The sequence below is a fragment of the Tetrao urogallus genome (genome assembly GCF_951394365.1).
Source record: "Tetrao urogallus genome assembly, chromosome: 12".
NCBI lineage: Eukaryota > Metazoa > Chordata > Aves > Galliformes > Phasianidae > Tetrao > Tetrao urogallus.
This window is the reverse complement of record NC_136825.1, coordinates 12,601,675-12,615,194: the sequence shown is the minus strand read 5'-3', so window position 1 is coordinate 12,615,194 and position 13,520 is coordinate 12,601,675. Positions and strand designations below refer to the sequence as shown.

Below are 13,520 nucleotides of genomic sequence, written 5' to 3'. Positions count from 1 at the left end.
TGATAAAACGAGAAGAGCCGCCGCTGCTGCCTTCAGCAAAGATGGCGCCCGGGCGTGCAGGGGGTGCCACCCACTTCCTGGAGAGGTGGTGGCGCCGCCGTCGCGGGCTGATGACGCACGTAGGGAGCGAAGGGAGACCGGGGATTCCCCGTGTTGTTGTCCTGCGGCCCGGCGGGATGGGAGGCCGGAGCGCGGCCCGGCGCGGCTGGCGCTGATGGCGGCTCCCTGGGCGGCCCGCGGCTCCGGGCCGGGCCTGGACGAATTTACCGTCCCGGCCGAGAAACGCCGCTTCCTGGAGGGCAGCCGGGGCCGCATCCAGGGCCTGTTCGAGGTGCGGCTGGCCGTCCTGGAGGCGCAGGGGGACTGGCGGCCCGCCCTCCCGCCGCCGGGACAGCCGCCGCCCGCCGCTAGGATCTGGGTGCAGCTGGCGGGCGGCGGGAAGGCCGTGCGGAGCGCCAAGGTACGGGGCGGGGGGAGGGGAGCGCGACTGGAGCCCCTCCGCCTGGCCGGGCGGGGGTGACTCAGGGAGCTGCGGGTGGGGGTGAGAACGTGCCGGGACCTCCCAGCATCCGTGTCGGAAGTGACTGGGCTGCGAGAGCGAAGGGCAGCGCTGCCGACGACGCGGCGCAAAGTCCTCGAGTGCGACCTCCGGCACCTGACGGTGCGCAGAGCGATTAGAACGCGGCTCTCTCTAATTTCTTTTTCTTCTCCGGTTCCAGAAGCCGCAGGGTTCGGTTGGGTGTTGCCAGGTTTTGCGGTTGGTTTACGCACTTCGCTGATTCCGTGGCTTGTTGGCAGGGCTCTGAGTGACGGCTCGGCCGAGCTCTTCACTTCCTGCAGGAAGAAAGTTGGCAGCTCCGAGCTTCTTCACCTGTTGGTTTGCTGGAGCTTTCTTTTTTTCTTTCAACAAGAAGAAAGCTCTCGGTGCTGCTTGTGCCATTGGTGATGGCGCTGGCTGCTGTGAGGTGCTTGTGTAGAATCGGTTACACCCCTTGTTCATCTGGCACACGGGGTGTCAGCAGGAGCTATGTACTGCTGGTGCTCATTTTGTGTGCTGAGTGAAGCAGTGTGAGCGCCAGTAGGCTGCAGGAAGCTCTAAAGCCCGAAGTCCTGATGTCTGGGCTTTTTGTGTCTTTAACACACGCGTGCACAGTGGATTTTATGACTTAATTCAGCGTCTAAACATTCCGCTTTGAAGATCTTGATTCCTTTCCCTGTGTTATGCATTAGTTCTAGGGAAAACATTGTGAAAGTTAAGGTTGCTGAATTGACTCTGGATCTCAATCAGTTTGATTCTACTGTTGGGCTCAGAGATTCTAGAAGCTGTTACAGGTAACATAAAGGATATTTCTCCTCTCTGGGCAGCTGCAGTACAACTTCCTTTTTGTGTTTTTTTTTTCCCGAAAAAAGGCTGGAAAACAATTTTCAATTTTGTGATTGCTTTTTTCCTTACAGCATGCAAATTGCTTCTTACTCCACATACTTGAAAGGGTGTAGGAGATTCTTCCTTTACATTTAAAGCCTTCTTTAGACCTTATCTGGATGGCTTGTTGACTAGAAAGTATTCATTATCACACACCTTTCTGTTCTTTTAAAATATTCTATTACAGCAATTTGTGTTTTAATTCATCAATGTTTGCAATATTCATTCTTCAGTGCTGTTTCATTCTCAGATCTTGATGTAAGTTTTTTAACCCTATTTTTAGCAACAGCAGTCATGTGATGGCTAAGGCACAAACATTTTTCTGTTGACTTTGCTGCAGAAGCAATTTGTACTGGAAGCTCTTGAAGCGCCCTGCCTTGATGCTTACACTAGTATGACTCAGAGATGATAAAAAGTGTCCTTGCATTCTTCATTGCATTGTAATGGCTTTCAGTTTCATTTAAAAGAGAATTTCAATTTCTAAGACTAAGGGAAGACATTAAAATTTGATGTACTCCAGAATCTGGAAGTATCGTGACTGCAGCTTGGAAAGTGCTTTTGCTACATTGTAGAGTTTGCAGCAGACTTAAGAAAAATAATGCTGCCTGACAGAAAAATAGGTTGTGCTTTGGCAGCTTCTGAACTCTGGCATGTTTAGAAAACAGTATTACAGAGAATTTATTTACATAACTTCTGGATGGTGAAAATCACAATCCTTTTTTAATCTATAAAAAAAAAAACCGACAAAAACAATAAATCCTGAATTTCTAGCAATTCTGTCCATGTTTAACACGGAACTGGAGATTTGGGGAATTTTCTCAGTATTTTGTCAATATTATCTACTTTTTCAGAAAGCCTTGTAATGAGCCCTCATCAAAATATTGAACCCTCGTCAAAAGCTGCCTTGCTGTTAAGAATTTGGATGTGATTTTTCTTTTTGGTAGTAGATGGGTTTTTTCATTTCTAGCTGAAAAATGTGAATGTTGTTTTAGATTAATGAAATCTGTTGCAGTCCAGGCATTGTTACTTCTGCTGTTACTCTTTGGGAGTTCTTCAGAAACGGTCTTTGCAAGTCATCTGTTATGAATTTACTCTAGTGCAAGGTGCTTCTGATGAAGTGTGTGTTCTCTGACCAAAGAATGGGTGTAACAAGATAAATCTCTGTCTTGTCTTGTTAAAAGTCAATGCTAAAACTTAAGGCTGTGTGGAGAAGATCAAGATTTATTTTAAATGATTCAGCCTAGTAAAATAAAGAAGCAATAATTGAAAACTCTTAATTTTAGCAGTATTTTTAATTGAATAACTAGATACCATTGTGATACCCAAAGGAATGAGTTACTCTGTAAATACTGAAAGTAAAGGTTGAGTTTGGTCCAAATATCATAGTTTTAACTACTCAGCCTTTCTTAAATTAAAGATAATAATGGCAGTGCCTTTACTTGTTTGAGGCTGAGTGCTTCCAGATACTGAGTTCTGAGAATCAAGAACGTTAGTTTTTTTTTCTGTGATAAAGTAAATATGTGATGTATTTAAGCTGTGGTTCCAAATACTCAGTTACTATCAGTTTCAAGTGAATTTAGTTATAAAGAATAGGATATCATTAAAAGGTTAGCTTTCTATGAAATCTATTTAAAAATCACTTCAGATATGTGTTTTGTATTTGTTACATAGTTTACTTTCTCAAACTTATTGTGCAAACCTGGCTTTATTTTTATTTTGCTTGGACAGGCTGGAGAGTTGGGCAGAGAGGGAACCAGGCGAGGTTTAAGAAGAGCAAGTGTAGAAACTTGCATCTAGGGGAGAATAGCCACCTGTTAACCACCAGTACAGATTGGGGGATGACCCACTGGAGAGGAGCTCTGCAGTGAAGGACCTGATGGACAACAGATTGGCCATGAGCCAGCAGTGTGCCCTAGTGGCCAAGAAGGCCAATGGTGTTCTGGGGAGCATTAAAAGGGAGGTGATCATCCCCCCTTTGTTCTGCCTTGGTGAGGCCTCACCTGGAGTACTGTGTCCTCCAGTTCTGGGCTGCCAGGTACAAAAAAGACAGGTCTCCTGGAAGGAGCCCAGCAGAGGACAACAGAGATGATAAAGGGCCTGGACCACCTCTCATGAGGCAAGGGTGAGCAACTTGGGTCTGTTCAGACACTGAGGTCAGTGTCTAAATATCAAGGTGTGGGAGGCAAAGGGCTGAGGCCGGACCATTTTCAGCAGTGTGTGACAATAAGACAAAGGGAAATGGACACAAACTGAAGCATAGGAAGTTCCATACAAATGTGTGTAAGAACTTCATGGTAAGGGTGATGGAGCACTGGAATAGGCTGCACAGAGAGCTTGTAGAGTCTACACATGAGATGTCCAAGACCTGCCTGGATGCCTACCTGTGCAACCTGCTGTAGGGAGCCTGCTTTGGCAGGGGGTTGGACTAGATGATCTCTAGAGGTACCTTCCAGCCCCTGCAGCTCTGTAACTCTAATGTATTGGTCCATTACTGACTAATTTTAAATGTCAGCTTTTCACAAGATTCACTCCTCTGTCTTTTTCTCCTTCTAGGAGTATATTAAGGGTCTCTGTGAACCTGAACTAGAAGAAAAAGAATACTACCCAAAGGACATGCACTGTATTTTTGTTGGTGCACAGAACATGTTTCTCAACAGTCTTATTCAGGATACCTGTGCTGACATAACCGTGCTGGAAATAGGATTGCTTAGTATTAAAGGGGGTGCAGAAGCAGTTGTTATGGCTCAAAGTCAAGTTCAGCAGTTTGTGAAGCTTTTTGAGAATAATGAAAGCTTGTCAAGCGAATATGAATCAGATATTAAAAAGCAATTTAGGCAATTTGTGGAGGCACATGCAGATAAATATACAATGGATTTACTGATTTTGCCTAGCTCGCTAAAAAGAGAACTCCTAACTCTTACGCAAACTGAATGTTGTGAGTCAGGGGGTGCTATTATAGATCTTACGCGCTCTGGAAGCCCAGCAGAGCTCTTACAGGACAAAACCTCCGAAGCAATTGTTACAAGCAGAGATGGAAAAACAGGAGATGAGGAAGAGAGAAACAATGCTGGGACTCCTGTAACTGAGCTTACAAAGCAAATGGACAATGTGTTTTCTGATGCTCCCGAAACAAGTTTTGTTCCCATAAATGTTGTGCCTCCATTAGAGGCAATGGCATCTAAAGAAAGGCAATCTTGTAAAAGAAGATTTTCTGATGCTGAGGAAAGTCTCCCTAAAAAGCAGTTCTCTTTGGAAAATGACCAGGAAGTGAATTCTGTCTTACACAGTGATCCTTCCAAGAGGGATGATGTTATTGATCTGATTTCAGGTAGCTGTGGTGAATTAGATGATCCCAGTTACTGTATAAAAGAAGGTGATGATATCAGTGAGGAAATAGAATATAAGATTCTTGTAAACTTTTTTAGAACAATGGGATATTCACAAAGTATTGTGGAAAAAGTTATTGGTGTTCTAGGACAGTCTGTGGAACCCTTAACATTGCTAGAAGAAATTGAAAAAGAAAACTTGAAACTTCAAAAAGAAAAAGAATGGTCATCTAAAACGCCTAGAACTACAAATCTTTGTTCAGGAAGTAATGCGAATAGTTCACATATCCTAGAAGATGAGGACATTTCTTGCAAGAAGAATCCACTTAAAACCAGTCATACTTCAAATGAGACGAGAACAGAACGTCACAAAATCAGAGATATCTCAAGTACTCAAATTGATGCGGAAGATAAAATGCATGTATCTGTATGCAAACCTGTCTCTCCTGGTAAAAGTTCAGCTATATGCTATAAACAGAGAGATAACTATTGTCCTGCTAAGAATCATAACTCAACATCAAGCGATACAGAAACTGATGGTTCTGTACCTCTCAGTCCTACGCAGGCTGGAGCTCCCAAAGATGTTGATTTTGTAGCCAGAGGGAGCTCAGATGTGTGGCGTACCTCAGCTAAGAGTAAAAATGCAGTTCAGCAAAAATCTGCAGGGTCCTCACCTGTGCAGAATAGTCATCCTGTTGTAGAGGACGAGTTAGGACACTGCAGCTCTTATCAAGTGAGATCTCCCAACCAACACACTTCTCAAATGTCAAATTTTGAAAATCCTACCCAAGCCCATATATTGTCTGCAGAGATAAATTCTACAAATCCTGACAGAGAGATGGACAGAGCATACAGACGTCATATTGATCCTTCAATTACCGGTGTCCAAAGATTTCTGGAATCTCTCAAAAAGCCATACAGACTGGAGTTGAAAAATGAACCTGGGAAACCGTATTTAAAACATATCATTATTGATGGAAGCAACGTTGCAATTTCGTAAGTATTGTTCTTACTAAGTATCTCCTTGTTAAACGTTCAATAAACTTCCAAGTGAAGTCGGGACGATGAGGTTGCTGCAGTATGTACAAAATTTTTGGTAGCTAGCTTTCTGGTGATCAGTATGTATTCAGCTGTGCTTTTCAGATGCTATTAGTGGCTACACTGATAAGGTAGGGTAAGATTTAGTAATGAAAGATTATGTGCAATTGACAGCCAGTTTAATTTCAAATACATAGCAGTTTTGATAGTTTTCATTCTCAATTTCATAACAGCATTCATATTTATGACAGCCTTAAGTTACTATTCACAAGATTGTAGCTGATTCTATGTATGACGTTTATACCAGTTTACAACTCTAACTATAATAATACAGTTAAGACTTACTGTATCATAAAAACAATTAATGTAGAATTTATTTTTAAAGAAAAAAATAAATGAGTAAATGGTTTAAAGTTGGCTATGTGTAGAATAAGGAAGGTCTTTGGCTTTGATTTTAATTGCTAGGTGATTGTGTTATTCTTGGAAATATTTGCTCTAAAGCCCTTTAAGATTAAACTTTCTTGCTTTGGTAGAACTTTCAGTAATTTTTAAAACAGCTCAGATTTATGAAGTCCAAATATTAATATCAGGAAAAAAAAATTAACAGGATAGTTGATGGAATCTAAAACCAAGTATACCTTAGTTGGTAGATGAGATCCTTCTTGATAACAAGACTTTACAAAATGAAAATTGAATGAATTCTGCAGTATTTCTTACTCGGCAGCTGTCAAGCTTTGATGACTGATGTGTGCCATTTTAAAGCAGGGAATTATCATTGTTCCGTCTCAATATTTAAAGCCTCACAGTCAGGGGTAATTTCAGTGAGAGCTCTGTTGCAAAGTTAACAGAAGTTGACTTGCTTTTGCAGGCAACTAAGAGAAAAGTCTCTAGGTACATAGCTCATCCAGGAGAACTTCTGGTGGTCAAACTCTGCATCGTTCACAGTAGGCAATTGTTGATTTTAAGGAGAGTCACTTAACTGAGCTGTAAAAAAAACAAGTAATGAGCATCTTAATTTCTAAAGGATTGCCACTAGACTACGGTGTTTTGAAGGCATGTTTTTGAAGACATTTCATTATTTTGTTTGAATATGGTAACTCAGGTTGTTGAAAAGGAAAAGGAGGCCCTAATATCTCGTTTTATCATTGTATTTATCAGTTACTCTTGGGCAACTAGTTAAACTGTTTTATACTGGGATTGTATTTGGATACATAGCATGCTGATTGTTTTATGTATGATCAATAGTTTTCTGAAACAATTTTTGTTAGCCTCCTTTTAAAGGTAAATGTACTTCTAATTACCCAGGTATTGTACTAATGAAAGCTAAAGAAGACTGAGCTACATTAAATTGCAGGTGATAATTCTGTTCTTTTCCTGTGCTGAAGACATTTTTTTTCATTCATAATATTTTTCATCTGTGATATCCATCTAGCTTTTATTTTGCTGAGGCTGCAGGTATATTTTCCTACTTCTGTTTTGTTTGCATTAATAGTAGTAAAACTCTATTGAATTTAATCTTATCTTTTTCTTCCCATTCCTCCTCCCCCCAAGTCATGGTTTAAGGAAGTTCTTCTCCTGTCGAGGAATTGCAATAGCTGTTGACTACTTTTGGAAACGTGGCCACAGAAATATTACTGTGTTTGTTCCACAGTGGAGAACAAGACGTGATCCTTCCATTACAGGTGTGGCAAATAGTTTCCTAATGTTTTCTTAATTTAAATTGTAAATAATTATTTGGGTACTCCTATGAAAATGGAGAACAAATATTTCATAACACAAAGGAAGGAACACTTGTGCTAAGCACAGATAATTTGTTTTCAGCATACATTGTGAGATACTCCTATATTCTGTATAGACTTGCTGATAATCTGTAGATGGAGACTTTTTTTTTTTCTTTGCATTTTTGTTTCTTCGCTCTTTAATTTCTGGTTTCAGCCTTTTCCCCCTCTGCTTATATGTTAATAACTCTTCAGCTATCAGTATGCTACTTCTGTAAATTAATAGGTACAAATCTTCTCTGCTAGTTATGTATCTCTCTCTTTGTGTGTGTGTATATATATTTTAATTGTCAAATCCATATGTAGCTTGGAGGAAAGCTTTTGTCTTTACTGAACCGTTGTTGCATCTTTTAACAGAGCAGGATTTTTTAACACAGCTGGAAGATGTTGGAATATTGTCTTTAACCCCTTCAAGGATGGTATTGGGAGCAAGGATTGCTTCTCATGATGACAGGTATGGAATATGCAGTTGTTAAAAACATTTTACACCTGGTTGTCCTTAGTCCTTCACTATCAGTACTATTATCTAGTTGTTCAGTGTGTCTTGACAGGGTGCGATGTATTCAGCTTTAGACTGACTCACATATTATATTGTAACAGTAACATGAAATCTCTGTTCTTGTACATACTGCTTGCTGTGTTGAATTAATTTTGGATAATTTTCTTGGCAACTTTAACCAAAATTTAAGAAGTGAATCTGTTTCAAATGTCATTACTTGTGTTGAGTGGGAAAACCCTCAATGTTTTACTAAGGTTTTTTTATGCTTTACTGATTGTTAATTTATCCCTAAATGATCTTGTAAGTCTGAGGAGCACTAGCGTGAACTAGCTACTTATCCATTTTGTTCCTTTTATTTTTTTCCTCTTAATATCATTGCGGTATATAGACACAGTTGTGTACTTGTGCTGATATATTTGTAACACTGCTTGGGCTGCTAAGTTTATAAGTTAATTTGAGAACCAAAATTATGCTTCAAAATGGGGGGATCACTTTGCAATGGACAACACAGTACTAAGCTTTTGGTGGGTGGAGTGGAGTGTGCTAGTGCTTTTGTTGGTTTTACCAAATCTTCCTAGTCTTGGTACGCAGTCAGAAGAACATGGTAGTAAAGGTTTTTTTTATATCCTGCTTACTGAATTATGCTTGGATGAGCCATTTCTAGCTGTCAGCTAGTGCAGTTTAGTTCTAATAATGATTTGTACTTTTTCTGACTGTGGAATTGTTAAGTTCTTTGCATCATGGGCATGTCTGTTTTGTTGCATCGTACAGTCGTGTACCTGGCTGCAAAATGTGATATGCAGAATAAAAATGAAGTGCTCTGTAGTTTCATGTCCTTGTTAAAATGTCACAACTCCAGTCTCTTTAGTAATAATGTAGAAAAAATGTGTAATATCACTTTGTATTATGTAGGAGAAGTCAAGTTGGAGTAGTTTACACACTAATATTTTACATACAGGCAGTTATGTAGGTGCAGTAATTTTAAGATTATTGTGGAAGTGTTGCATTAACATATTTGCACTTTCTTTGAAATGTGTCATTTTCTATCTTTAAAAAAAAAAAAAAGTACCAACCATTGTGTCTTTGCTGAAGTCATATCTGTGCAGTATTTCAGCTAGCAAAAAGCTTATTTTCAAATAGGTAAATATCATGGAATTTTCTAAATTAGTGTCATAACTTATTTAACAATGAAATGGTAGCCACAGTTTTTATTAGCAGGTATTGAGAAAGCAAACAACTAGGTGATGTGTATAATACTGTACTGAACACAGACATTAATATTAAACAGAAAGGTATATCTGAATAAGTTGGGTTTGAATCCATAATAAATACTGTACTTTTCAAAAAACAAGCCACTTACCTCTACAAATATTTTGGAATCTATTAATTCTGTGTTTGGAGGTTTTCATGCTTTCATGTTGGTATTTTTGTCTTCCAGTGGGGAAAAAAGTCCCATAAAAATTATGTGCAGTAAATAAATGAATACTGCCTGAAACTATATATTTTTTAAGTTAATAATGGGTCAAAAATCAAGGAATTTTCCAGTGTTTAAATTTCTTCCTGTAAGTAAATTATTTTTTGATGGTAAGAATATTTAGTTTTCTAGGTCTTTGAACAATTTTCAGCAAAGAAGACTATTATAACTGTCTTTGAAATGAATGTTACAGATTTTTGTTACATCTTGCTGATAAAACTGGAGGTGTTATTGTGACTAACGATAACTTCAGAGAATTTGTGACAGAATCATTTGCCTGGAGAGAAATTATTCAGAAAAGGTAATTACTTAGATTTCTGTAAAACTGTATAGGATGTCTATCCTTAAAGTTGCAGGCACTCTGATTAAAAAAGAGTTTTAAATTATAATTCCATGTGAAGTTAACTTATGATGCAATTCTCTTGGAACACAAGTTACTGTTAGTTCCATCCCTTTGATTTGTGACCTTCTAATTGTGTGTTGAGTACCCTGATATCCCTGTTATTCACGGATCTTCTAATGCTGTCTGTTAATTGCTCTAAGTAGAAGCCCTCTATGGCAGCCAAGCTGCGTGCTTTTGAAGTTTCAGTGTTACGTTCTGTTAAGAGTACGCACTTAGCAAGCTGTTCTCACAGTCTTTTTTGTCAGTTCATTTCTTGAAGGAAATACAGTGGCTGATGCAGACGCAGTGTCACTGTTAATGTTTCAGAATCACTCACTCTGCACTGCAGTACAACAAATAGACATAGCTAAGCAAAATAATGAATGTTATCCCTGCAGCTGTTTCCCTACAACTGTTGAGCATCCTGTGGAGTTAGATGAGTTCACTTAGCTGTCAAGTATCCCTGTTTCAATTTGTGGATTCTCTATGGGTCATAGTTTCTCTTCAGCCATCAGTTTCTTTTTCTGACCCCCTCTCATTTATTTTTTTTTTCTTCCAGTTAAATCAGGTCATCTTAATAGGAAAGTACATTCTTCAGTTTTGACTGAAGTTCCTATTAATCCCTCAGTCTTTGCGACATCCTCTGAGCAAACGCTTGCTGCAGTGATTGGGTTCTGTATACATACACTGAAATAACTGAAAACTGACTTGGGTTCTTGTCTAGTCACATGGATATTTTCACTCTTTAAGTGAGTTACGAAAATCAGGTTCTGTTCTCATACAGTACTTCAGTAAGAATAATTAACGTCATTCTTAGTCTGTTTTTGTTTTTTCTTTTAAGATCATGTGTTAACATCTGCTGTTAGTTTTACTTCTGGGGAAATTCCACTATACCAAATCTCTTCACAGACAAATTTTCGTTGATTGAGTTTCTTTGAATGCAGATTTTCCAGCAGCCCAAAATAATTCCAGAAAAATAAAAGCATTTGTGTTTCAACCATAAGCATCTAAAAATATTTGCTAATTGTGTGGCTTTCTGATAACATAAGCACTAATCCCTTTTTGTTTCAAGATCCTTACAAAGTAGGGGAGTTTGAACAACCAGAAAATCTTCTGTAATCATCTGGAAAATTCCACACTGGTCTCTGTTTTTAAAAAAAAAAAAAAAAAAAAAAAAAAAAAAAATGCAGTCACCTGACATGCTGTTTGTAAAAGGAAAGAAAAAAATCAACCTCCTCAGTGGTTTGCAGTGCAAATAAGAACAATGTACATATGCTCCCTTAAAGTTACTTTGACAGTGACTGCTGGCTGCAATTAAAATGGGTATTCACTAGCTGAGCTCTAGTAACTCCTGATGTTGTATGGAGTGTTTGTTCCAGGCATATACACTTTTTTTTTTTTTTTTTTAATGGAGATAAAGGATGGGAAGGGGAGAATACATTGCTAGTAAAGAATAATGGAAGAACTCTCTTGCAGGTTGCTCCAGTACACTTTTGCTGGGGACATTTTTATGGTTCCCGATGATCCCTTGGGAAGAAATGGACCTAGATTAGATGACTTTCTTCAAAGTGAAAGCTGTTCTAGGTATAATTTCTGTTTTCGCTTCTGTTTGAGACAGTTATGATTTCAGATGGGAAATGAACTGTTTATGGCTCACTTGAACACTTCTGTAGAGCAATATAGTAAGGGTACAGTAAAATCAGACAAGAATGCTAGCACGTAGTAGCTTAAAAACATGGGTATTTTTTTCCTCTTACTGCAGACTGTTCAGAAAGTGCTGGTGACATCTGCATCAACATCTCTCACAACTGAAATAAGATAAATGCTTCAAGTAATTTCCTCTGGGGTTTCACTGTGGTGGTTTTCGTACAAAGGTGGTGCAAACTGTATGTCATTATTGCACAAACCTACTGGTAGTTGAGATATATGGTAGTCTGGTGTCTTTCCAGTTACAGTGGTGGTATCTAAAATACACTTGTTCATTATTAACACTTGAGCAATAGTTACCACAAAAGAAACACTGAATTTGTATCTTTTGTCATGGGAGAGGCATTTCATTTCACATGTGGTTATGGTACTGTTAATAAAACCATTTTGGAGGGGTGTTGCTATTTAAAGGCATTTGTACTTGACTTACAATGTTAAATATTAATAAGCTTATGTTGTTATGATTGTACTCTTTAAATACGTGTGTATTTCAGAAGGATGAATTTGCTCTGCATTATGTGCCAATATTTGAAAATGGATTTGTTCTTTTAAACAAGAATTAGGCTTCCTTTTCCCTTTTTTCACCAGCCTAACAATTATAAATGGATTAATGTGTAACTTAAAATAGAGCTCTGTAATTTTAATACAGTTTCCCTTGGTAGCAGGAGAACAAACTGTAATGTGAGTTCTAGTTCATATTTGTGTTATGTGCTGTCATGTGAAGTGAAATTGGCTCTGAATTGATAGCAATTTTGAGTAGCATCGACTTCTTAAATAGTCTGAAATGAAATAGCAATAATTAAGATAGAATACTCAGATCCTAAAATTGCTGAAAAACTTAATTGCCCTATTAAAGATAGAAGGCGATGGTTTTTTCATTTTACAATTTTTTTCATTTTGAATCAGTATGTATGTGTTCAACACATCTTTTTAATCCACTTAGATCAGTGACATTTGTGTGTCAGTAAATGAGCTTTGACTGTTGCTATACTCTGCCAGGTAGGTGTCATAGTGCTCACGGTGTATTGGAACAAGTCCTAGGTAATGTTGTTTAATACTGTTAGTCATGCCAGATTCAAGCTGAAAAATGTTATACCAACAGTTTCGTTTCAGTTTGGCATCAGGTGATTCATATTTTTTCAGTCGGTAACTGAGCAATCAATGAAGTACAGGAGTTTCAGGCTTTTTTCTTGTCTGTGACTGTACAGAGGCAGTGTTTGCTCTATCTCACTTTAATCCATTTTCATTTTATTCCATAGAACTTTTCTGTCAGCACAAAAAGCTTTACAGAGCAGAGAGCAATATTCTTCTGAGACACCTTTCTTTGTGCACGTTCCCAATCCAACCAGCAGCAGTCAACAGCCTAAAAATCGAGCGCAAGGTGATCGTTCAGCAGCATGGCTTCCATTGGATACAAATATGAAGGCTTGTCTGTCAATTCCACCACAAAGATCTGCCTCAGAAACAGTACGATTAAGAGAAGCCTTGATAAAAATATTTCCTGATTATGAGCAAAGACAGAAGATTGATAAAATATTAGCTGATCATCCATTCATGAGAGATCTTAATGCACTATCTGCCATGGTGCTTGACTGAAGATTACACAGGGTTTTTCTATCACAACTGATCAGACTAAATGTCAGTATGAGTAAGAATGTTGCTCTGTCATGTTACTTTGTGAATATTCAGAACCTAATTTTATTTGTATAAACAAACATTTTTATGTATGTCCTATTGCTAATAGATGCCAGTTTTTGGTAAATTAAAAACTGCTGCTACTACAGATCTGTGTTAATATTTTCTATGAAAAATCTTCCACTTCATTTTAATTGCTTATTAAAGCAGTAATGGTTCTGAAGAACTGATGTCACTTTAAATAACATGTTAGCACGT

At 38.5% G+C, this 13,520-nt stretch overlaps 1 protein-coding gene across 1 annotated transcript; it reads left to right on the top strand.

Annotated features, from left to right (window-relative positions):
* Positions 1 to 214: 214 nt before the first annotated feature.
* On the top strand, positions 215 to 13,223 carry N4BP1 (NEDD4 binding protein 1; the record flags this gene model as incomplete). Its single annotated transcript, XM_079541481.1, has 7 exons — positions 215 to 460; positions 3,977 to 5,745; positions 7,339 to 7,469; positions 7,923 to 8,019; positions 9,732 to 9,839; positions 11,397 to 11,504; positions 12,887 to 13,223. 7 exons carry the CDS (start codon positions 215 to 217, stop codon positions 13,221 to 13,223), a joined length of 2,796 nt encoding a protein of 931 aa, XP_079397607.1.
* Positions 13,224 to 13,520: the final 297 nt, after the last annotated feature.